The sequence below is a fragment of the Parambassis ranga genome, chromosome 12 (genome assembly GCF_900634625.1).
Source record: "Parambassis ranga chromosome 12, fParRan2.1, whole genome shotgun sequence".
Lineage (NCBI taxonomy): Eukaryota > Metazoa > Chordata > Actinopteri > Ambassidae > Parambassis > Parambassis ranga.
Genome location: NC_041032.1, coordinates 14,570,265 through 14,596,791, shown reverse-complemented (window position 1 = coordinate 14,596,791; position 26,527 = coordinate 14,570,265). Strand labels below are relative to the sequence as shown.

At 42.7% G+C, this 26,527-nt stretch overlaps 1 protein-coding gene across 1 annotated transcript in view; it reads left to right on the top strand.

Moving 5' to 3' along the window:
• The window catches only part of hcn1 (hyperpolarization activated cyclic nucleotide-gated potassium channel 1), a 48,329-nt gene extending 32,024 nt beyond the window's left edge, over positions 1-16,305 (top strand). Inside the window, exons 5-8 of the mRNA XM_028417932.1 lie at positions 1,052-1,198; positions 3,275-3,515; positions 7,993-8,157; positions 15,206-16,305. Of these exons, the coding sequence (XP_028273733.1) occupies positions 1,052-1,198; positions 3,275-3,515; positions 7,993-8,157; positions 15,206-16,305 (1,653 nt within the window). The remainder of the gene's footprint in view (positions 1-1,051; positions 1,199-3,274; positions 3,516-7,992; positions 8,158-15,205) is intronic.
• The last annotated feature ends 10,222 nt before the right edge of the window (positions 16,306-26,527 follow it).

The window sequence follows — 26,527 nt, the reverse complement described above, 5'->3', positions numbered from 1 at the left end:
GCTGGCTCCCTTTAAAACGACTCCTGAAATAAGATCCATCCATCATCATTCACAGTCTGTGTGTGTGCCACCACCTCGACCACCCAGGTCAGAGTGGCCTGGCCGAGCCACTGCGAACACTCTCCAACTTGCACTGAGCGAACTCAAAATAAATCAATTTCCTGCAAACAAAACCCCGCTCCCTTATCACCTTTCTGCAGCCGGGAGAGGAATCAATGAAGGAGGCATTGTGACTTGAGTGTCTTCTCTCTCTCTCTCTCTCTCTCTCTGACCATTTTCATTTGCTGGGGGGGGGGGGGGGGGGGGGGGCTGCTTGCATCAAGCCGGCCAAAGATCCTGCCACTGGACTGAGCTGCTTCACAGCTGCTGCTGATGCTGCTGGCTCTCACCTGAGAGTGTAAGAAGCAGTGTGGGAGACACTGTTTATTATCAGGTGTCAGGACAGTGGAGTGGACGGGCAGATAGTGTCCACCATGTTGTCTCTGAGAAATCTTTGAGAAAACCTCTCTTCAGGATTTAAGCTCATGATAAACTGGCAGCACAGCACAAATATGGAATAGAATATTAGTATTTCAAGTCTTCACACAATATTTCATACGAATAGTCTCCTGAACAAACCGAGCCATCTGGTTTAAAGTCGATGCAGCTCCTGTACTTCTCCAGGATATCAGGTATACCTTGCTAGTTCACATCAGATCGGTTCCTATTAGGACCGGGCTTCCTGCATGGGCGAGATAATCAGAACTGCTACCTTGGTCTGACATAGCCCCGAGCCTGTACTTGTTCCTACTTTCTTTCACCACCTGCCTCACTCGTTCTGCCTCTCGCTCCACACACACACACACAGAGAACCAGGACATGGCACTGTGACTATGTGAGAGCACGCCTTGTCCTCAATACAGAGGCACAAATATGCACTCCACATTTTTTGTGCAGCTTTGCTGTTTACTTAAGGTGCACCTTGAATTTTTCCTAGACTTTGTGGCACTGCTGATATTGTACATATAAGAAGTTACACTGTCTGAACTGATCCTTCTGGTTTTTCCTTCAGTACAAGCAAGTGGAGCAGTACATGTCCTTCCACAAGCTTCCAGCAGACATGCGGCAGAAGATCCACGACTACTACGAACACCGCTACCAGGGCAAAATCTTTGATGAGGACAACATCCTGAATGAACTCAATGACCCGCTCAAAGAGGTGAGACAATTTTCATTGCCAACATTATCGTCATAGTTTTGGAACATGGATGAATACGAACACCTGCTCGATCTCATCTCACAAGGTCAGGCAGGAAAACAAAGATCCAAACTGTCCAGTGATAAAGAGCAGGTGTTCCAGACTCACTGTTTCACTCCAGAATGAATCAGGTGAACAGTGTAGTGTCATTGTAAAGTCAGGGAGCCGGTTTTAAGTTCCTGGCTGACCTCCTCAAATCAGCACATTACATGGGTAATTATGCAAAAGGATATTGGAGAGGAAGAGGAGGAGTAAAAAAAAAAAAACAAAAGCGCAGCTAGCGTAGTGATGGTGACCATCTCTCATGCAGCCCCATTAAGTCACCTTGCAGAGTGGAATGTGGGGGAGCTGCTGCACACAAGGAAAGCTGCGCAGAGACGTGCAAAACACAGAAGGCTTAGTTAGTCAAAACCTGTGATGCAAAACAAAAGCTGCTCCCATGAGAGCGGCAGGTAAAAACAAACCGTCGCAGCGGAGAGCAAAGGAGGGCACACAGAGCGGCCCCTGTGTCTCACACTGAGGTTAATATGGAACACGTCTCGGGCTGTATGTCTACAAATACAGAAAAATCAAGGTGTTTATCTGATAATCTGCTACAGAGAGTCACACTGACTGTGGAATGTGTCTATAATGTCTATAATAAGATCAAAAGAGATAAGATAAGAATTTATTGATCCCCTGAGGGAAATTAAATCAAATTGTTATCGATACTGTTATCTGAAGTAGCTCAAAAGAAGAATGAAAGCTCTGCCACCTCCTCTCCTCCTCTGTAAAGATAAAAATGAATGCGTTCGCGAGCCTCTCTTTGAAGACTGCAGTAATATATTCTAGCTTGATGCTGCTCGTTTTGTCAGCGTGGCACGACTTACGGTGAGAGGGTGCGTATTTTATCCAGAGTTTGACCCTCTGTAGTTCAGTGGCTATAAGTTAGGTTTGGAGAGAGTGTGTCGGGCTTTCTGCCCAGTCGGTGAGCAGTTAGAAATCAATTAATTCATGCAGCCGAAAGAGGAGACCTACATCAGTTAAAGCCAGACATATTTCAGAGTCAGGCTGATTGCTGCCGGCCTGTTGTGATCGAGCACAGTCTTCGGGTCAATTTGGGATCAGAATCAGCTCCACTCTGCAGCACTCAGACCGGATAAGAATCGGTTAGTGTCTACTTACGACTGATTCTGGCATTTCATTTATCACAAGTCTGTCAAACAAAAGAAAAAAGAAGAGCTGCTGGCTTGATTTTTACGATTTCCCTGCTGTTTTATTTTAAATAAATGCTGCGACCAACAGACCACGCCAGACAGTTTTGCCCCCTCTTTTCCTGCCTCTGTCTCACTGCCTGTTATTTTCTTCCATATGACAAATCTTTAAATAGGCATAGCCAAAGATTGTTTCCCCAAGAGGTATCCTGGCTGGGCATGAAAACTGTTTACTATCTAATTCATTGGTTCTGGTGCATGATTGAGGTCAGGGCCCGGTAGCATTAGCTGGATACAGGCATCTGAGTTTGAGCTAACGTCCCTTAGCGTCAGCCTCGTATAGATTCCAAGCTTCACAAAGATTGCTTATCGTGTTGTTCGTGTCCTGTTGTCACTGGAGGAGAGTCATCCCTCATGCGTGGGTCAACAAAAACACAGCAGTGCAGATGCCAAAGCTTTCCATCTGCACAGCAACAGAGATGTGTGGGTAAACAGACAACAAGCTCCTAATCTCCTGCTGGGTCTGAGGGGACAGGATGAGACCAGAGAGATGGCCCGCAGCCGGAACCAGAGGGCAAACTCATCAGGATGTGACACGTGTGCCAGAAAGTTTCTTCCCAGGAGAGACGGGAAGTGCTTTAGAAGTATTAGGGATAAAGCGGCAATATGCAATCCAATTCATTACAACAGCAGCAGAGATTTGTGGCGCCATTTTGTGTCAGACCACCTAACGGCTGCTCATTTGTCAGGTTTTAGGGGGAATCGTTTCTGACATGACCCTAACTGTTTCATCACCACTTCTCATCTCTCTCTCTCTCTCTCTCTCTCTCTCTCTCTCCTCCAGGAAATTGTTAACTTCAACTGTCGTAAGCTGGTGGCCACCATGCCGCTGTTTGCCAACGCAGACCCCAACTTTGTAACGGGGATGCTGAGCAAGTTGAAGTTTGAAGTCTTTCAACCCAACGACTACATAATCAGGGAAGGCACAGTGGGGAAGAAGATGTACTTCATTCAGCACGGAGTTGCAAGCGTCATCACCAAATTCAACAAAGAGATGAAGCTGACCGACGGATCCTATTTTGGAGGTAAAAACAACTATTTTTAGTCTAAACACACACATAAAAATGCAGACATTACTTATATATATACATACATATACCCACAGTCAAATGCACCCTATGTTCATACAGTGATTGTATATACTGAGGCATGAGACTGCCCTGAGGGTTTGCGTTTGAAGTTATTGTAAATGTAGATTCTCATTAACCAGCATTGGACGCTAGTCAGCTTCCGTGGTTACATAACCTCTCATCTGGTTGCTGGAGTGGGCCAAGGCGTGGATCAGGCATCCCTTAGGACACACAGAGGTCCCTCCCTCCCCCACACACTCACACACAGATGAACTCCCCCCCCCCCTCCATACGTTCTTGCTACATCTACTTGGCAGTAATCCAGAGCAGCAGCTACTGTGTAAAATCCAGAGCTTTTCCCTTCCGTCTGTTCTCTGCCGTGCATTCGTTCTGTCTTTCTTCTCTCTCAGCACGGCCCTCGTTCCCTCTCCAAAACATTACTGATATCATTCATTTTTTAAATGTCAGCTGTAATTTCATCGCACGTTGTTTACCCTGACAAAATTCCACAGGCAGACATTGTCGTGTCTGTTTTAAGGCAAAGCAAAGTTTCCTATTTTAGAGGTTCTTGCATATTTTATCTCCTGAGTTCACCCCCACTATGGAAGGAGGCTGAGGAGGCTAAGAATACCTTCACTTTGGTGTGACTGTTGCGTGCATTTAAAGCAGGCAAAGGAAAGCTATGAATCCGAAAAAGAAATAAATAAATAAGGCTTTTTTTATCGTCTCATCATCACATCACTCGGTTTGCAGAGCTACCTGCTTAACAACATGAGGTTTCCAGAGGAGTGGGGCCTCTTATATTTCTGCCCTCTGTGTATGGCAGCAGAGTACATTCAATTCAAGGAAAGGGGATTCTGTGGCTGTACAGCTCGGGGACGTTCTGCTGAGGAGCCACTGGGGCACAGAACAAGTAGATCATGTTCATAAAACTAACATGAAATGTCAGGATGATCCCTTTGGCTGATAATGCTCTAACAGAAGGATGTTAACAGCAGAGAGTGTGAGTACACTTACAACAGTTTCAGGCTAAAATCAGCAGTTAAACAGGATGTTTTAACGCTGGCAACGAAACTGAGTAGTTAGTGGTGCGTCCTGTCTACTAACTTTGTGAGCGGTAGACAAAGTGACACTGACGACAGGTCAATCATGTTGACAGGCAGCGAACCAACAGATTGAATAATTCATGCAGCAATCACTGAAGCTCAACACTTAGCAGTTGTTCGAGAGAATCATCACCGCAAAATAGAATAAATTTATATAATAAACTGCCAACAAATATCTTAATATTGTGAAAACCTGCCGCTCACTTGTGTGTTTTTGTGTAATCAACTAAATAAACTCCTCCAAAGTTAATTAATTCTGACTACATGCAGCCAACTGTCACCATTAAGGAATTGGAAGCATGAAATATTTGGCATTTTGTTTGTGTGAAAATGGACTCAAATAGTTGCCAATTGTTTGCTGAATAAGTGAATAATTATTTTTGTCTTGAGAATAATCAAGTGAAAACTGTTAAATGGCTTGGCTTTCTTCCACTCCTGCTTCCTGCAAACTGACCTCAGGAGACCATAAATACAGGAAATGTGTTAAGACAGCTCGACGCTCGACCACAAACTATTAATTTTCCTCTCTGCAGAGATTCACAGACATCAGCTCAGCTGGTATCTTAAAGGAGTTCAGAAGTGCAGTAGAAGGTTGAGGAAAACAACACGTCAGCAATTTACCAATACAGAGGACGTGGAGAAGATGGTCCCCATTTAATTAATCACTGAATCCTCTAACTAAAAGATGTGCGTTTGAACTGCATCTGTCCAAATAATAAATGGTGTGCAGCTCATTTTGTTGTGCCGTGCCGGGGCCCGCCACCTGCTGTTGCCTTCTGCCCTGCTGATATTTTTACTCGTTTGTATGGCATTAGTAGATGAGACCTGAGTTTGGAGCAGCTGGCCATGCCAAGCTCCTCACTCTTTCCCCCTCTTTTTCTCAGATGATTCACACTCCCCCTTACAACCAGGCCAAACCGTGGCCAGAATGAAAAATCAGCAGAGACGGAGAGAGAAACACAAGAGCCCGGCCACAGGAAGCCATTAGCATAGTCAAGAGCAGGACATCTATAAGGGCAGTAGGTCACGAAACACCTCAAACCATGGTCAATGACACACCTGCACGCTAACGAGGTGTCACGGTAACCGCTCCTGGGCCGGGGCGAATGGATTACACAGCCTCGTAGTGACGTCACTGTAAAGCTGAGGCACTAATAGAGTCTAATGGTACGACAATGACTGACAGTTAAAAAAAAAATCCCTGTTGGGTTTGAATGTCTTAGTCATGTGGGACTCCCTCTCCTCAGTCATAAGGGGGAGGAGGAGCTGGTTGCCATGAGAGTACATGACACATGAAGTGATGGCAAATTATCCACAATGCTCCAGGGGGTCAACGGTGATGCTTTGTGACAAGGCAACAGACACACGTCAACCCCCACCATGAGAAGTGTTAACAGGGCCTCGACTCAAACACATACACACACACACCCACCTTGAAACACACTTGTACACAACAAAGCTTCCCATGTCTATGCCAGCTGGTTAGTTAACATATTTCCTTACATACTGGTTAGAACTGACGATTTGTTTGTTGCTATTCCTCATCTGCTTCAGCACAGACACGTGGAAGTAGCATTCTCAACAGGAAAACATCAAAATTGTTGTTACCTGACCTTTAACCCTGTGTATTCGATGCCTAACCTTAACTAGTAGTTAAAAACAAAACTTAACCCCGAGTGAAAACAAAACCATTTGTGGTGTCAGGGGGCCTCAAACCTCAGACTCCTGAAGGCCGGCACATTGCATAGACCTCCACCCTCTCCAATTCGTGTCCTTACTCTTTACCCTGACTTTTGTGACTGTATCATCGGGCACCATGATCATATGTTCCCAACCTGTCTCCTAACATGGACGTTTGCGACTGTATTGATCCGATTATCCGATGACGCCAGGCAATGCGACGTTCCGTTAGCAGCTAATGTGTTGCCAATGACCTCAGCAAGCAAGGGGTCTCTAAAGGTCATTGTACAGTAGGATAAAGTATGTTTGTGTTTTTATTAGCCATTGCTATTCACGTAGCAGAAGTAGCTGGTCTACTCCCTGCTAGCACATTGAGCAGCCATGTTTCTACTGTAGCCTGGTTTGCTCAGTGTCAAGTAACATATGTACCACATGTGCCACGCAGCATGCAGCTCGCTCACTGATAGAAAAGTCTGTTTTTCGTGAACACGGTCTGACCGCTCACTGTGAATTTACAGGTAAACCGACGCAGGCTTTTCTTTCTCCATCATTCTTTTTCCTCCATGTGTCTGCTTGCGTTAACAGAAGTACCACTTAAAGTGAGCTTTTGCATTAAACCAGCACTAACACCTTATTCACACCCACAGCTTGAGAGTGTTGCTCGCACATCTCGCACACTCTGTGCTCTATTTTCATGACAGCTCATGGCAGCGCCAGGAAAGATCACACCATAACATTTAACGATTTAATGAAGATGGAAGTTGTGCCACAGACCAGGCAGAAGTGCAAATGTGGGCGGAGGTTGAGTGGTGTCGAAAGGATAACGAGGAGAAGAAGAAAAAAAAAAAATGAAGGAGGGATCAAATGATCAATGAATAGGGGGCGGTTAGATGGAACTGTGCACTTTCTGCCAAAAAGATCCGGTCGCTGAAAATGTCAGATGTTTCCATTAGATATTTAAAGAGCATACACAATTCATTTTTCTGCTGTTAGCTAAAGAACACAGAGGAGGACTTGACTTCAGGCTCACAAGAGGTGCATGTCTGTATCAGTGTGGGATCTGTAATGTAATGTATACAGTGGTGCATATATACATGTATAAATAAGTGATTGCCAGAGGTTCATTTTGCTGCGTCGCTCTGTTCACATCTCATCATGTCAGAAACAGGAATACAGGATGTGCCGTGCACCCGTTACTACTGTATACACAGCTGTAAATCTGAGAAGCTGCATCTTTGAGTCCTGGAAGTGGCAGCGCCGCTGATGGGCTGCTCACTTTATTTACATTCACATTAGCCATTACCCTCACCTTCTTTGTTCATCTATATGATAATACACTCTGTAATTACTGGGCTGATTTCCTTTGTTGACCCTCTCCTGTAAGCGTTTCTTCATTTTTTTTTTTGAAATACTTTAATAATCCCATCAGGGAAATTGCTTAAGGCTGCCCAGCAAAGAGCGCCACACACTGGAGGCAATGTGGGTAAAGTGCCTTGCCTTGGGTAAAGGACACACACAACTAGGGAGGAGTTGGGATCGAACCACCAACCTTCCGGTTATTGGACAACCCTGCTTTACCACTGCTGCCTTATGTGTCCAGATGTTGTTCTTCACGCCTGTTTTTGTTTTCCTGTTTTGTGTTTCAGAGATCTGTCTGCTCACCAAGGGCAGACGAACGGCGAGCGTACGTGCAGACACGTACTGTCGACTCTTCTCCCTCTCTGTTGACCACTTTAACGAGGTGCTAGAAGAGTACCCCATGATGCGACGTGCTTTTGAGACCGTTGCCATTGACCGATTGGACCGCATAGGTAAGACACACCACATCTATATCTGTCCTATCCGATTGGTCGAACCTCTTGCCTGTCATTGTGCCTTGTTGTCTTGTCTTTATCAGTATTTGTTTGCTTCCTTCTTCATAAAAGCATTGTGTCTGCCATCTTGTGCTGCATGACCTGTGTGCTATCTTGTCTTTTTTTTTTTTTTTTTTTTTTTTAAACTTCCGTCTCTTTCTTTTGTCCTAAATAACATTAAAGAACATTTTGTTGTAACCAGTATTAATCCTTCTAAAGAACCAAAGTAGAGTTTTGTGGTTGGATTAACTGGAAGGCAGTGCATGTCGCTGTCCGGGAGGGAGTCAGGTCGCCCCCTCGTTGGTTTGGTGTTGACCCCCCCACTGGATGCCAGCGAGTGGATGGAAGCTAACCTCACATGCATGTGTGTGTCTGGCCCCTCTTTCCACTCATCTGCACTCCTGGGTATGAGCAGCACCCCGCCCCCTAACCAGAGGCAAACCCCTTACAGAGAGCAGGGGGGCCAAGGAAAGCTGTCGCATCCGGTCCAGCCCAGTTTGCTAACAGGCAGGACGCTGGATGTTTTTTTTTTTACTGTTTAACACAGAGGTTATAAATACAAACAGGCTTGTTTAAAAAGGGGCACATGTATGGAACACAAACACACAAACAGGGCACCCCCCCCCCCTTCTCCTTTATGTAAATGTGTTGTAGTCCGCTTCGATTCTTTTTATCACATTTTATTATTAAGAACCTGGTCGTAACAGCACTGCATGTGTACAGAAGGTTAAGCAAACTGCTTTTCATCCATGCCTCGTTCATGTAGAAAAGACATTTAGCTTCTGTAATAAGGATTATTTTGATTAGCTGATGGTTTAGATCCTGTATCTGCCTGACCCAACTCCTGAGCAGGGTAATCTCATTAGTTACTCCCAGGATATTTTAATTACAATGACTTCTTTATCCTGCATCTATTTAGATAAAAAAATGTAAAACCTCTCTTTTATTATCAGTCCAAGGCCACTGTTGAGTCAAAATTTCAGATTACAACAGTGTTAATCTATCATGGGTAGCCTGATGCAGCTTTATGCATAAAAAGCCATTAATTAGTTAGTTTCTGTCTAATAAAACTACATTTTCTGGTTCATATTATTGACCTAAATTACCAATAAAGCCACATAATATCTATCAATATCACCTGAATTCTAACAGTGTGCCAGTGTCGTCTCATATCAGTGGTTAAGCTTGCAGTTTGTATCTCCTTTTCTGTCAGTTTTAGTTGTTTTTCTTTGCCATGGCTTTGTATATGTGTATTGCTTTTACCTGAGACAGGCACATCAATATTTGAAAATTGCTTTGTGACCCACGTGTTGACACAAATTGGAAATACCGCAGCGTTCAAACAGATGTGTGTCACCGTTTAGAGATGTGCTCCTCAGAATCACGTTCATATACAGCTACACAATGTGAGATCAGTAATCTGGACTATAGATCACAGTGCAGAGACTAACTGACACAACACTGACCCAAACTAGTTTGCCAGACATCGGTACATCCTCCATCCATCCATGTTAGCTAACTATGTAGCAGCACCCTTCAGACCCAAAAACTACCTAGAAAGGAAATTAAACTCTGACTGTAGCTAGAAGAACTTAATTAATAGATGGAGTTCACTGAAGCAGGAGGGAAATGACGTTAGCTAACCAGCAGTGACAGCTTTGACGATGACTACCATGCTAGGGTATGAGTACAAGTGGACAACATGGGAATGATTGTAGTATAAATGCACACAAATGCCAGAACACAGCTAACAGGAAGGTTTTCCTGGCTGTCCACATAGAGAAGATTGAAGCAAGGCGTCTGGTAGAGTTTTCTTTCTCATCACAGGTAATTATGGAAGCATTTAGTGCTATTGTTTGTAAGTTTACCCAGACCCACCCACTGAGGTCTGCAACCACATATAAACCATGTTTCCCCACCAAACAGTTAGAACTGATGAAGCTGCTTGGATGAGCAGCGAAACGTCTTCAAGAAAAATCTACAAGTCCAGACGCCTTGCTTCAATCTTCTCGATGTACGACGACCTGGATGACTGAGAATCTTCATCAACATCTGGCTGTCCACTGTAAAATATCATCACTATATCATGCCTCCTGTTGCTTGGCAGTCATTGTCAAAGCCGTCGCTGCTGGTTAGCTTATGTCGGCTAGCTTATATGAGCCAATGAGAGCTCCGAGAGAAAGGGGCGTGTGTTTACTTTCGAAATCTGGCTGACTCACTGACTTTTCAAAATCTCCTACCCTACATTTAAATCTGTCGTTAGGTGGATAATTCCTCTTTATTGACATTACGCTAACTGCAGTCAGTGTTTCGTTTCCTCTTTAGCAACAGCAGCACATTTCTCATAGCTTGTACTATACAAGCTACAGCTTAGCCACAAACTGCACCTATAAATGCATGTATCAAAAGTATTTGTGTAATTACTCCCACAGCCAGAAACCTCCTCTCAGGGTTTGAGTTGTGGTTTATCTACCCAGACACTTGACGCACTTCTCCATCACCCTCCTTCCTACATCGCAACACTACAAGCTGTATATGAACGCAATTCACAGGAGACAAGACTGCGCTGTCAGACTAGTGCAGCATTTAAGTAATATAGTAAAATGAATGTTTCATTGTGCCCTTTCACAACACACTGTATGCCCTTTGACCTCAGCAGTCCTAATCTACATTTGCCCTTTTTATGAGAAGTACCAGCTGAGTAAGCTGGAACACCAGAGTGATATAGATTCGATCCATAAAGGGGGTTTTGTCTCATACGAGGGAAAATACTTTGTCATGATCCGTGCTGGTTGTATCGTTTCTATATATGAACTGCATTTGGTTACATGCTTGTCTTGCTCTAAAAAAAAGGAAAGAAAAGAAGTAACCATGCTTTGAAACAACTAATGTTGCACATTTGACATTATCTTTTATCTATCTAAAAATTATTTGACCAGGAGTCCGTCTTGAGACGAGCACATCTCGTTTTCAAGAGTGTCCTGGCCGACGAGTAGGCAGCAGGTAAACACTTTATTCCAATTCCAGTATTCGAACAGGGACAAATTGACCTATTGAGCCTTGCTAAATAGATCCGGTCTCAAATTCATCCTCCCAAGAGTTTGAACCTCTTGCTGAAGGCTGCATTAACTGTTTAATTACTGCATCAGTGACACATAACTCTGCAGATATTTTGATGGACACAACTAAGACAATCAAGGAAACAAAGAGATCTCATGCCATGTTCATGGATTATGAAGACATACTCAGCTCTGTTGTGTGACATTTTTACTCTAAGCTTTGAATGCTGTGTTCAAAGTGTGTTCACAAATGAAGTCATGTCCGCAGATTAGTAAAGCCTTTACTAATGCAGTGCCACATACAGTTTCTGTCACATACCGAGGTCCCATTTTCATTATTTATCCATGTTTTCACCAATAGAAACAGTTTGTTTCTGATTGTCTGACTGGAAATATGACTTAATGAGAACAATTTTGAAAACATACAGCAATCATAACCTAAACATTTCAGATGAGGCTTTGTTCAGACTGCAGGCCAATCAGATGCATGTGTCCAGATATCATCAACCTATCACACGGCTTGTGGTCTTAACATTGTAGATGCTACTACAAAATGACTCCTTAACTTGAGATGTGCCCTAGCTAATTTTTTGGCCGCTTCACTTGGTTGGTCATGAGCACATGCTGAAGATTTGGCCGTGTGGATTTAGCTTCTGTCCACACCGTGCTGCTCTTTATGTTGTCTTTAGGGGTATCCCGATCCCTCGAGTCCGAGTCCAAATCATTTGATTTTGAGTATCTGCTGATACAGAGTCCCGATCCGATACTTTTAGGGTTCTCTACAAAGGCAAATAACAAGTCACTTGTTGCAGTCATTTGTGCAATCCTGCACCTTTGCGCCATATAAATGATACTGCAATGACTTTGCCTGTTATTGCAAGCAAAACTCGTGTGTGTGTCCAGAGCGCTTCTCGCTCACTGTTCATCGCTGTCGCATCGACTGTGGATTTCCACATGTGCGCTGCTTCGCCAAACTGCCCGCAATGCATTGCCGCCAACTTTAAATGCTTCAGCCTCCCTTAAGCCAGGACATTTCACACACGCAGCGGCTTATTGAGGCCCCGAACCCAGGACTTCTCGCACCAAAGGCAACTGTCATACCCCTACACTACAAGACACAGAGCCACCCTGCACAGAAGGCGTTAACTTTGACAGTTCTAATGAATATATATCCGAGTCCTGATCGGGAGGTAACATCCGATTACGATCAAGTCTGAAATCACGTAATCAGGCCCGATTTCCAATCATGTGATCGGATCAGGACGTCCCTAGTTGTCTTCATAATGGATTTTACGCTGTGGTCATGAAAACACTTAAAAATCAGATGCACTTGCACAAAATTAGAGTTTCAGACCACCTCCACAATTAGCCCGTCCTCAGCAGGACAATGTAACAGTCCTTTCTTTCCATATTTTAGTCCTTGAAAATGGAACATATGTGCATATTTCTCCGGCCGCATCTCATCTTCATTGGGGCGGGAATTTGTCCTGATTGGAAGTTAAAAATGGTGACCAGAAGACCTGTCTAAAATGTGTTAATTGTTAAAAATTTTCTTGAAATTATCTTTACCTACCCTGTTCTTAATGCCTCACAGTAACCAGCAGTTTTTTGGGTTAAAACTGAAACTTAATGTCGAAAAAAAAACAAAACTGGTATCGGTCTCTGGGAGACTCGAACTTTGCTCTCCTGAGTGAAAGTCCGCTACCCCTACCGCCCTCCTTACTCCGACTTCTGAAACTGTATCATCTGGAAATATGATCATATGTTCCATTTAGGGCTGCAACGATTACTTGAGTACTCGAGGAATATTCAAGGGCAAAATGCATCGACAACTAATTTAGTATTCGCTGTATTTATGGGGAAATTATGACAGTTACGCGTGATCCGATTACTCGAATAATCGCAAAAATAATCGGCAAGTATCAAAATACTCGTTTGTTGCAGCCCTTGTTCCATTCATGTAAACTAAACATAACATACGGTTCCAAGTGATGCAATACGTCCATATGTAGCTCCCCAGACATTCTGACTGGGCTTGCAGTCTGAACTACGGCCCAGCACATTGTTTTCTTTCACATCAGGCTAAAATGACTTCTTCTTCTTTATTTTTTAATAACCCTCCAAAACTCCAAAATAGTTAGAATCCATCATTTCTCTGTAAAATGACTGAAACATATTCTCTTTATTTTTTATTTAAAATAATTGCAGTTGTCATTATTTATATGATGTTTGTTGAACATTGTATTGTTTCGTTTGTTTTTACGTTGACTGGTTCTTAGAGTGTTTAACATTGATTATGGTCGGGTTTGTGTGAATATTGGTGTTTTATTATTTTGGGTTTTTAAGCTCTGTTTGTACCTTTTGAGTGTTGTTTACATTTGGTTTATTTGTTTATTTTTTTGTGGTATATTTTTTAGCCGACTCTTATGTAGTGAGGTAAATTGAAAAGGAGGAAGTTGTGGTGTTTAACATGTAAACATTACAGTGCACCACACACACAGGTTCTCTAAAAAAAAAAAAAAAAAAAATCAATAAATACTTGCTGTCCTTCCAATCTACAGAGTTTAACCCTGTCACCTTTAAAAATGCGATGCAAGCAGCCCTGTAAGTTCACAATAGTGCTTTAGCCTGTGCGTGTTTTAGCTCTTAACCACCTGACCCCCCCCTCCGTAGTGATTGTTGCAGTCAAACAGAGAGCTTGATTCAGAGACAGAGAAAAAAAAACACGACATCAATCCATTTTCAGCAGCGAACGCCCGTCTTACAGCTGAACGCATGGCTTACTGGCAGCCTTGAGGAGGAGAAAGAAAGTCGTCCAGCTTCTCTGGCTGCTAAATGGTAAAAAACTCAGCAAAGAAATCTTCTGCCCCTGAAGGACAGAGCTTAATGATTGATTGACTGCGGCCGAAGCCTTCCGCGCACTAAAAGTCTGCTCTGTCTTCTTTACCGACAACGCTTCATAGCGTGTCGATACACAAGGTCAAGTGTAATAACAGGAAGTTCGTCCTCTGAAGACATTTGGACATCATAATAATAAATATGTTAAATACATCTTATCTACAAAACACCAGTTTCAAGACAGCTTTCATTCCTTTAAATACACGCTCAGCATTTTACCACAGCTTTGCTCCCAAAACCACAAAAGTTGAAAAAAAAAAACAGCCATCTGTCAAGCTTTTATTATATCACGGTCCATGACTTGTGACAGGCTGGGAAAGATTTTCCTGTGGGCGCAGAATGTCCTTTGTAAAAATGCAGTTAGGTTTGCTAGTATTATTTAATTTGCAGACATTTTATTAAATGATTAAATGATAAAGTATGGCATTCTGTGGTAAGATGATCTTTTTGTATAGGAAGGATGTCAACTATAGATCTTCCTTTGTCTTTATGCGTCTTTTAATAACTAAAAATAGATTATTCCCAGTGTCCTTGTGATGTGTTATAGCGGCGCTGTCGATGTGATTTAAATAGACTGTGACTTTAAATTTAATCTTTAGAGCTTAGACTGTTTCTATCTTTTCTTCTGAAAGACTGTCCAGTAATGTGACGTGTGGGTACAACTCATCAGTATTCTTCTTTGTGTGTTTCACTGTCCACATCAGCACCTTCAGAGTCTCTGCTATCACCTCACACTTTCAGTAATCTTTGTCTCCTTACGTGTCCTTCACTCCTCTCAAACTGAATATTTCCCATAGTCATTACCATTAAATGTCCTTCACACTTTTTATTCAGTACAACAGTTCTTAGTGGACATGAAAAGATGCAGCTTGTAAGACTGAAAAAAAGAACATTTTGAAACTAAAGACGATTGGCTCGGTTCCGTCCTGTTAAAATATTACAAGCTGCATCTTTGTTGTTGAGAATCCTGCCTTTTTTTTCTGTGGTGTACTCTGACCCACGTTTGCCATGGCTGTATGTGTTCACCTCTCCTGACTGCACCCCAACAGGGAAGAAGAACTCCTTGCTGCTGCAGAAGTTCCAGAAGGATCTGAACGCCGGCGTTTTCAACACGCAGGAGAACGAGTTGTTGAAGCAGATTATACGTCAGGACAGGGAGATGGTGATGATGGTGGACCGCAAGCAGTCAGTCACCGGGATGAACTCAACACCAATGTCAGGAAACTCCATCATTAACTCTCCAGCCCAGCCTCCCTTCGCCGCTGCCTTCGGAGCAAATCAGCTCCAGCAGTCCTCCATGACATACAGCGCTTCGGCTATAGCCAACGCCTCTGCTGCCCGCATGCTGCCAGCTGCTGCTGCCGCTGCCGCCGCAGCACAGGGGATTTATTCAGCTCCCAGCGTTTCCCATGGCAACCTGAATTCCTCATCAACCAATCCACAGACCCCGCTCCAGCAAGGTGCAATCATGTCGCCCTGCTCCTTCACCGCCGCCATGTGTAGTCCGCCCGTCCAAACTCCATTAGCAAGCCGTAGCTTCCAGTACAGCTCACCAACGGCCTCCCAGCTGTCGCTTATCCAGCAACCCATTGCCCAACCATCTCTATCCACACAGCAACAGCTTGCTCAGCAACCTGCTGCTGTGTCAGCTGCAGCCTCTGCAGCACAGCAGCAGCAGCAGCAGCAGCCGTCACCTCAGCAGCAGGTTCCCTCACCACAGCGGGGAGAAATGCACAAGAGCACACAGGCTCTCCAGTCAGGCAGCTTGAGTCGAGATGTCCGACACTTATCGGCCTCCCAACCATCGCTGCCACACGACACATCTCTGGGGCCCAGAGCACATCCGGCCTCAGGAGACTCTCTGGCCTCCATTGTGCCACCGACAGCGGCGGCGATCCAGGGAATAAATCTACAGAGCGGCATCCGCACCACAGTGCCCCAGCGGGTCAATTTATTCCGCCAGATGTCGTCAGGAGCTTTGCCCCCGGTGCGCTCGGCCGCAGTGGTGGCGGCCGCGGCGGCAGCAGCAGCAGCATCATCATCATCGTCCTCAACCCAGCACAGGGAATCCCCCGGATCTAGGAGAGATTCTGTTCTGAGCAGTACAGAGACTGAGCAAGACAAAATGCGTTTTGCATCAAATTTATGATCCCGTTTTACCCCCGTCCCTTTCTTTTTTTAAAAAAAAAACCAAATGGTTCAATTCATTTTTAAGAACGGAGATAGAACAAAAGAGGCAAAGATGAGGAACTTCAGCATTTTATGTTTCTCTCCACTTTTCTTCTAAAGTAACCTCATAGAAACCCTGTATATATAAGCCCTTGTATTATATTTTAGACATTTTTGTCCCCCCTAAACGTAAGAATGTACAATATACAGATACATCTCTTTTCTTTAATGCCATATTATATATAGTTATGCATATATATAATATGGAAAGAATGGATGTGCGAGTGAGTGTGTGTGTGTGTGCATGTGACCAAGTGTGTATAATTTAAAAAAAAAAACAAAAAAACAAAAATCCAACTACAATATTGGCAATGGCAATTCAAAGCTGTAGTATAAACATGAGTCTTCCTTTCAGAGAAATATAAAGAATATATATATATAAAATGTATGAAGATTTTTTTATTATTTAATTTTAATTTATTTATTTATTTATTTTTGCTTTTTCTTAAAGAAAACAACTGGAATGCATTGTGGATTCTGACAATGACTTTTTAAATCAGAGGAAGAGGACCAAAAAAAAATTATTATTATCCTCTTCTTCTTCTTAAGCAGCTTTAGGCACCACTGTGGAACAATAAATGCAAGCAACTCTGACAAAATAATCCCAAAAAAACAAAAAACAAAAAAAAAGCACAGAAAAATAAATCTCATCCCAATTTACTTAATAAATAAAAAAAAAACCTCATTTCAGAAACCTACACAAATACTGTAAGTATTACGTTGCTAACGGCAACACAGTCTGCTGAGCCGCTGCGTCCCTGCAGATGCTCGCATACAAAACCATGACAGTGTTATGGGTCCAAAGGGAATCGATAATATAGATAAATGCTGCTTTCTTTGTTTATTTATGAGGAAAACAAAAAAAAAAACATGGTGTGTTGAGACCGATATGGATGGATGCTATTGTTTTCTATTTCTGATTTCAGATGGCTGAGATGTTACGTAATGTTGCTTAAAAAAAAAAAATTCTGTGTATATTTATAATATTTATAAACTAAAGATTATCACCATTATGCAATAGACTGTGACATAAAGATTACCTATATGTGTGCTGTAAATAGTTTTTGTAGAGCTAGTATTTACAGATACTGTGTGGTGCATTCTCTATCATAACAACGTCTTACTTCTATCAGGAACCTGGACATCATCTATACAAAGGTTAAGTGACAAATTACATTTGTTTCATAAGAGATAAACAAACCTTAATGCAATAGCTGGCACTACTTGATGCTGAGACACGCCTGATTGAAGGACATTTATCATTCCCTCTCTCTCTCTGTATACTATTCTTAGTCCTCGTATAGTTTCAGGTGAACATACAGTATACAATATTTACCTAATACACCACTTGATTTCAGTGTCATCCTATTTTTTTTTAAATGCCTTCCCAAAACTGCTGAGGACCTTTATTTTTTATTTTTTTTGAATGACTCTCATAAACTGTATTGCTTAGAGGTGGAAATTCTGCTTTCATTTATGATTCATTCTTTATTATTTATCTATTTAAAATTACACACTTGCTCATCCTGCTCCTTGACTGTACGCCGTCACATCACAACTGCTGTAGCGGAAGAGCCTAGCCACACATTTCCCACACATATGTTTTAGGTTAAAAGTCACTTAAGCGTGACTTGGCTTTTTGTTTTTTACCGAGAGGTGTTTTTTTTTGTGCTGCTGCGAGTGAGGAGGAGGAATAAGAAGACGCTGGTTTGCATTAAGGTTTCTGTCTCATGTAAATCCATTATGCGGGCTTAGGTACTTTAAACTGACCTGGGCGATGAAGCATGAGGTAGAGCATGAATATTTTGACTAATAATAATAATAAAAAGATTTGAATATTTGCAAAATCGCCAGCCTTCCTGGCTCCCAGGTCCTTTTTTTTTTCACAGTAGGCTGTGCTCGGGGCCTGTAAGCTTGGTCTTCTTAATCAAATGTGACAAAGTATTCCACTCTCAAGTCATGCAGAACATCTATGTAGAGTCACAGCTTTTCACGGCACCAAGTATCCCATCAGTTCAAAGTGACTAAGCCCTCTGAGATGCAGTTTTTTGAAAAGATTACAAAGTCTTCACTACAGATTGTGTCGATAGTGTAAACCAATACAGTCGAACCCACCAATGTCATGAAAGCATGCGCTGTCACAAATACTTAAAAAGATACTCAAAAATGTTGACGTTAAATGTAATGTTAGATTATGTTTTTTGTCCATTGTCTGTCTGCCTAGATGTTATCTGTGTGTGAACAGAAGCATTGACTTTTCACATGGACATTTCTGAAGTATTTGTGCCTAAACTTTAGCCATGTTCCATCCTTTGTTAAATGAGTGTGACCTTTGGTGCATACACGGGGTGGGTTGGGGTTGGGGTTGGGGGTTGGGCACTTCTGCACACAACTGCGCATTCATTCTTACTATACTCTATGTGTTCTATGTCTCAGTGTTTTTAGTGGAGAAAGGAGTAAGCAGTGGTGATGGCCAAATGTCTCCAATTGGTATCTTTAACTTACAATGTGAACTTCTAGAGGCAGGTTATTTTCTAACAGTCGAGCTATATAGAACAGTTAATGAGGTCATGTACAGTTTAAAAAAAAACAAAAATAAAAAGAAAGAAGTTAAAAATCAAAGTGCAATCTTTAGACAAACACGCTCAATGAGACATTGTACAAATTTGGAGCACCTTTATACCTTTTCTTTGTAGCTATAGCCACTGATGTTTGGGTTGAATACTGATGTGTGGAAGGAAACTGGCCAAAGCAAAACATTCTAAGTCATTGTCTTTGTTTTAAATTGCACTTTCTGATTTACTACTACTACTATTAATATTAATAATAATAATAAATAAAAGGCATAGATTCTTTCAGCTAGGGTAGATGTTGAATGGGTTAGCATGGGAGCGAGGATTTTGGGTGGGAGGGGCTGCCCCTGATCCTGTTTTGAGGTTCTACATGAAGGTGTGGGGGAGATGTTCTACCTACAATGAAGAGCGCCTATAATCGTGAATATGCCATAGTATATAGGAACTAGTACACAGTCAAGATGGATAGCAGCACTGTTGGTTTGTGCTGTTTTTGATACTTGCCTTTGGAGGGAAAGCTTCCCAACTATGTGCTTTTTTTCACTTATTACCAATCGCAACTAACATACATGGAATGGGCATTAATGGTGATGTATAACACAGACTAATGAGCTTACATATTAGCAGTATAGAGACTTTCAACAAACCAGCACATATATTTGTATATTTCTTTTATTTATTTCTTTTTTTTTTTTTTTGTTTGTTGTTTTTGTTGGTTTGAAAGAGAGAGAAAAAAAAGATGATTAATTAATAAAGAGATGCAAAAAGAACTGATGATAATGCCCAGAGAGGACGAACCAGATGTTTCATTTGGTGTGTGGATCATGGACCACAGGTTTTCATATGTTTACTGATGATGTGCCCAGTGTGGAGAGAGAGAGCGAGAGAGAGAGAGAGAGAGAGAGAGAGTGGGGGGCAGAAGCTAACAATGAGCTGCTCGGTCCTCTTTTAACCCCACTCCCATGGTCATTGTTCAGCTCATTCATGTAATCCGAGGCTTAGAGGGAAAAAGAACTGTCAGCTGGTTACTTAATACGGATGAAAGAAAGGTAAATGTAAACTTTCTTACAACAATATGCAGACAAACAGTGTTTGTCAAAAAAACTTTTTGATTTTTGTTTATTTTGTTTGTAAATAATAAACCTTGAAAATATAGAAAATAAACAACATATTGTCATTTAAAATAAAGGAGTGTGTGTGTGTGTGTGTCCTTCTATTGTCAGACACTCTGTAAAGAGGCGAAGCAGCGATGGAGATGGCGCTAAGAGACTCATTCAGGAATAGTGTCCAATCAGCAGACAGCGAGACAAGGTGAACGCCGGTCTCTGTGGCCACCAGGGGTTTCTGTTCATTCCACATAAATCCAACCATCACTCAGAAAGCCGTCACACCAGAGAAGAAGTTCATTTATAGTCATATAGTGCCGATAACCATCTAAATTGTCTTCACAGCCTTTGTGTCCCAGCGTGCTCTTTTGACCCTTTGCCAACCTGAGCACTTAAGTTGCAGAGGTGGTTTGGGGTTACTGTTTCAATGTTGGCTCACTGTCCTCAAGTGCTTCATTAAAAGTGAGCGACTGTTTGTTTACAGGAGTCTTACTGCCTGTTACAGTCAGACAGTAATGAACTCAACAAACTCGCAACAAAAATCCAATTTAATGTCACACACAGCCCTTTGAAATAAAGCAACCCAACAAAAACAAAGCCGGTAACCCCTCACTTTAATAATAGAGACACTGATAGGACGGGGGAAAAACAGGCCGATTAGCAAGCTGAATGGAAAAATAACCAACACCTGACCCTGTCAGAATTCAAATTATAACCTTTATCTATAATACTTTTATGGTGTCAAGCCAGGTTGGCTTTATGAATACATTAGTAGGCCTCACTCCCCAGGTTGTGCCCGTCAACAGGGCTAAAACAAGAAGTCTGTCACTCCCAGTAGTCCTTCGTCACTCCCGTCCCTCCTCTGTCAGACAGTGACCCTGAGTGATCCGGCAGCAGTGTGAGGTTGATGAATGTGTTAGCCAGATCATATCATATCTCTTAGTAAGGAAAAAAGTGGCGCACTGATGCTCAGTCTGTGGTAACTGTAAAAAAAATTCTATTTGAGTACATGTTGTTGGAGCTGATTGGGTTTAGAAACGCACCGAGTCAGGGAGGTCTTTGCATAATATCCATCTGTGTAGCAATCCTGTGCTCGTGTAGTTTGAGTATTGTGCTGTGCCTTCACCCTGATGTGACCATGAACTGGCGTGTGACCCGTGTAAATATATACATGTCCCCTCAGATGGATGTTATCCTATAGATTGAGTTTATTTAGAACCTGCAGCAGTGGGGTCAACAGCCATGTCAGCTAAATTATACCAAGGACAGCCGAGCAGGCACGGCAGCACCTCAGTGGTGAGCGACGGCCTGACACTTTATCATATAAATGACACTGAAAAATTATGAATAAGACATTTAATCAGTTTCATTCAGATAATAAATCTGTACGGCAAGTGGTCATAATTTATCATTTATATGGCAACAGTTTACCATTCATCAAGGCCTTGATGAGCTGCTCTGCTAACCAAGGGAAAGGGTTCGGCAGCAGCTACACAACAGTCCCTGTCCTGGATCCCTCCATCTAGTCACCACATCACCCAGATACAGGTAGAGCAGGCACACAAACTAGCAGCTTCCTCCACCTACTCCTGGTGAATCCCCAGTGGCACCAGTCCTGGGTCCTATTTGGGTGGATCTGCACCACTGGCCCGGTCAGACTACCAGGCTCACTCGAATCTGATTTTATTGGGTCTGTATGAAAACACCAATCCAGCTGACAATCCTGATTTAATCTGTGCAGCTTTCTGCGCCAACGCCAACCCCGCAGCTCCAGGTCAAGCCTCACAAAAATCATGATTTCTGTTGTAGGTGGGAGGGAAAAACTGGAGGTCTCATTTTAATTCTATATTTCTTCATAATTATGGGTATGACTGCTTTGAGCGGCTTGCACGACTGCCTGTATTTGGAGTTTAGGCAGACGGTGACAATCCCAACATGGCGCTGGTCTGAGCGTCCCACAGAGACTCTGTAAGGACAGACATGGGCACGCGCTTTCAGTGAGAGTAATTAAAATTGTGAACCACCTCGACAGGCACAGAGCAGCTACGCCGGTTGTACTGGTTGCCGTGCGCTCCCTTTGCAGTGACTTTGCCAGTGGTTTTTATGCAACACAAACTGCCAGGCGCTCTCCATTTATCCTTGTCTGAAGCAGTGTTCATGCAATTAATTACTGCATGCACATCAACGTACACGAAGGAAGCCCCCCTTTTAGATTTCATACTGTGATCGAACGTTATCCGGCTGCTGAAATCAATGCGGACTTCCCCTCACTTCCTTCCCCTCCATTGTATTTCATTTTCACCAATCACCTGTAAGATGTTTTGCAGCATTAGGAACTGTCTGACCGTCCTTCGCTCAGGCGCTCGTGTAAGGTCACAAACACACGGTGGTACAAGGGTGATTCATGTAAATGTCCCACGGTCGCCTGCTGCCTTTCGGTCTACCTCTGAGTATCTGTTTACTCTACACTATGAGAAACACCGTGTTCTGATCCGTTGGGTGAGAGCTTCCTAGGAGCAAAAACAAGAGGCCGCGATTACAATGCACGAGCCGTTCTGCTGTTGTTTGGCCTCTTCCTCTGTGTCTGTCACACACACACACACTGGCCAGTCTGTTTATTTGTTGTTTTTGGCTCTGTGAATGTCGGCAAAAGGTGAATGTTACACAAAATAAATCATGTTTTAATCAGTAACAATGTGTAAAAACAACAAAACCTTAATTGACCTAGGTTAGGACACACTCACACTTACACACTATTATCCAGCATTTAACAAAATAACAAATATCTGAACCTTCAGAAAGACTTCAGTACCTGCCAAACTTTTCCAGGAGGTGCTTGTAGGAGCTCCAGCTCCAATAATCAGGTTATGCACTGCTGCATGTAAACAGAAATATTAGCAGCTAAGCTAAGCAGGAATCCACAGCCTCGTATATAAACCGATATAGCACGGTGTAAAGTCAGATGCACTGCAGCGGACACATCGTCACTTTACACATCCTCTTCAAAGAGGGGGACGCAGCGGGATGAGGATCTGAGCTCAATAATGAAGTCAGAGGAGTCGATGAAGATTAGCTCTGCGAGGTGCGTCTGCCCTTCACGGGAGGCCGTTTTCAATAAGTGACAGTTAGAAATGAACATTCAGAGAGTGCTGCGCATCATTTTAAACTATCCCAGGGCCAAAATGTGCACTTTTATTTCCAGTTTCCATCTGCAGTTAGAATGTTTCAGCAGTTTTGTAAACATTTTTTTGTAATTAGTGGATTAATGAACCTGTCTCCCTGATTCAGTCTCAGCTGATTGAACTATTGATCACTTCAGCTTCCCAAAGAAAGCAAAGCGCCTCTCCTCTCCTCCCCTCCCACAGGGGTGACACGGAAGACTTTCCCTCCACTGAGCAGGATTTTATTTTTTTTTTGAGTGTTACCCAGATGTGCCATGAGTCACCTTTTAACGACAACCCGGGCCTTCACGTGGGGTTTAGCCTCAGATATGACCGCTGGATGTCTGCGCCGACCTCATGGTGGAGGTTAGAGGCTGCTTGTCATCATGTAAGTCACACACACACACACACAGCACCTTTTTATCTACAGCATTAGTCAAAGCTGAATCCTGGTTATCTGCAAAAGCGAAAGAGGACAGCTCACCTCGTAAAAAAAAGAGTCACAAACAAAGAAATGAAATAACCTGGACGGCACACGGCCGACGTGAGGTCAAATTAAATGTGACTGCCGCCCCCCATTTCTTTATCTACAGCCCCTTCATGTTGCTGATGCGCCCTCGCCTTCACCACTCAAAGGCCCATTGATGAACTGTCATCAGATGGTGTTTGTCATCTCCTTCATGCAGTTACACCCGGAGGATTTTCTGCTCTGAAGCCCCATTTCAGCAGTTTTTATTCTCCTCTCTCGTCCTTCCTGCAGCCTTAAAATCTGCTGCATGTATTGTGTTTCCTGACGACAACAAACCGACTTCAACTCTGAAACCATTGAAGAGACTTTAACATAAGAATCTAACCCTAGTTCACCAGAAGTCAGCTGTAATCGACTGACAAATTCATACTTATATTGATACATTAACATTTTTACAACATTTTTAACCATAGGATTTCCTATCAAAAACTACCGGGGTCAATATTATCATCTCTTTAAGAACTGCCCTTTGTTTATTCATAGTACAAATCACTTAAAAAAACGAGGATTGGTGTCTTGCAGCACACATACAGTAAACGTGGAGGATTGTGAGCGATTCACCAAAATAGAAAGAGCTAGTATTCCCTAGGAGACGTTCCCTTAAAACAAAAACGACGCACAACTGACTGTCAGCATCGTCATTTGAAGTTTTTGGAGATAACGTAAAAAAACACTTCAGCTTCCTAAATAACTAAATATTTAGGGAATAAAATAATTGTGTCTCCAACTGTACGTTTTAGAATTAAACTGAATATTTATTCCAAGTCTGCTCAAGACAAAGATCAAACTTTTGTGTACTGTTGTCTAGGGCTGCAACGATTACTCGAGTACTCGAGTATTATCCGAGGGCAAAATGCATCGACAACTAATTTAGTACTCGATGACCCGTTAGTGACGTCATCAGGGATGATTTTCTCGTGGCGCAGTGGGATGATCAGCGGGTTCGAAACACGCACGTAAACATGGTTTTGGCGCCGGGCATGGAGGTGGTTGCGTGCTGAAGCAATGACACTGCAGCGGTCCAAAGCAGGTACCCCCCTGCTGCTAGATGCAGCCGTATCTATGGAAAATCTATGACGTTCACGCATCATCCGAGAACTCGAGTAATCACAAAAATAATCGGCGAGTATCCGAGTATCAAAATACTCTTTTTTTGCAGCCCTACTGTCACGATTCAAAAACAATACTCTAACCGTTATGTTCAGAGCGCACTGCTTTATGCTTACATCATATAAATCATTTTGAAATACCAGAGGCTGATTTATTTACTCTACAAGATTAACATTCCCTCAAAGCTTTAATATATGTAACCATGAGAGGACTAACATGATTAGAAAGACCCTGAGCACCGAGGTTCATCTCAGTCCAGCAGAGCTTCACATAAACTGTTGACTAATTACAGGACAGTGATATCACAGGAGTGAGGGATGGGATTAAATTTACTGTCCATCGATCGTTTGTCTTCATTTGCCTGCACACAAATGCAATTTAGACATCAGACATCATCTTCTCTCAGGTTTTATCAAGGATTAATTTGTCACTGTGGGTAATAATTCTGCTATTCTAATCCTTTGCCTTGTTTACCATGATCCAAAATGCCGGACACGTTCAAATACATCATCTAACGAGAAGATCCACCTCTCTCTCTCTGATCTGGCTCCCTGCTGCTGCAGACTGACTCATGTGTTTGATCCTGCACACACACACACACACGTGCAGCAGGCGTCCTCTTAGGGGGTCTCTCTCGATCAGCAGATTATCTTTTAACTGCATCAAGGACAACACACAATATCCCTTTACTCGAGTCACTCTTCCGCTCTCCAACGTTAATCTGTCTGAACCAGCGTGGATTAATACTTTCCCAAAAATGCCAGCCTACAATATGAACAAGTAAAGAGGGGCAGAGGAAAGACCTGACCTGCTGACATCAACAACACATCTGCACCGGAGCGACGTACAGACTCCATGGTTGCTCCTGAGTTATCACAGTTTAGATGTTTGGAGTGAAAGACGTGTTACAAAAGCACAAAAAAGTAAATATTAAAGAGAGAAAAAAAAGATGGTTTTAAGATTATCATCTCTGCATTCACCCCCTCATCCCCTTTCATCCTCAATCTACCTCCTCTCTCACACCCATCACCTCCTCCAGCAGATAGCATCATAGAAGGCACTACAGCCAGAGAAAAGTGGTATCATGACGTCGGTTGACATTTTTTTCAGCATATAAATGTCAAAATGAGCGCTTGGGGGTTTATCCAAGAGAAACAGGTGGTTATTATAGAGAGATTTAAAGAAAATATAACTGCAAAAAACAAAAGAGTAGCAGCAAAGAATACCAGAGAGGCCAGGCAAAAGACAAAAGTGCAGTGACATCGATCGTACATTGGTTAATTTTACTCTGAATAAAGGAATAAAAGAAAAAAATGTGTACTTAGGATTCATTTTACCAACAAACAAGATGTCTGCTCACAGAGAAACTGAACATAAACCAGCTCCTCACCAGGTTAAGCTTGCAGCATCAGTTGCCATGGTGATGTAGTCAGGTTAACGCTGATTATTACTGAACTTTATAAATTAAAGTCCCTTCACATCTTCCTACTAGAGTACAGACACACAACACACGCCGCCGCCACTCCTCCCATCAGGATTCTCCACATCGTCAGTAATTTTGCAGTGTAATGAGGTCCCACTTAACTGCAGAGAGGATATGTGTAATAATTAATTCCTGGCCTCCTTATTAGAATGATGGAGCACCACACACATAAAAAGATTA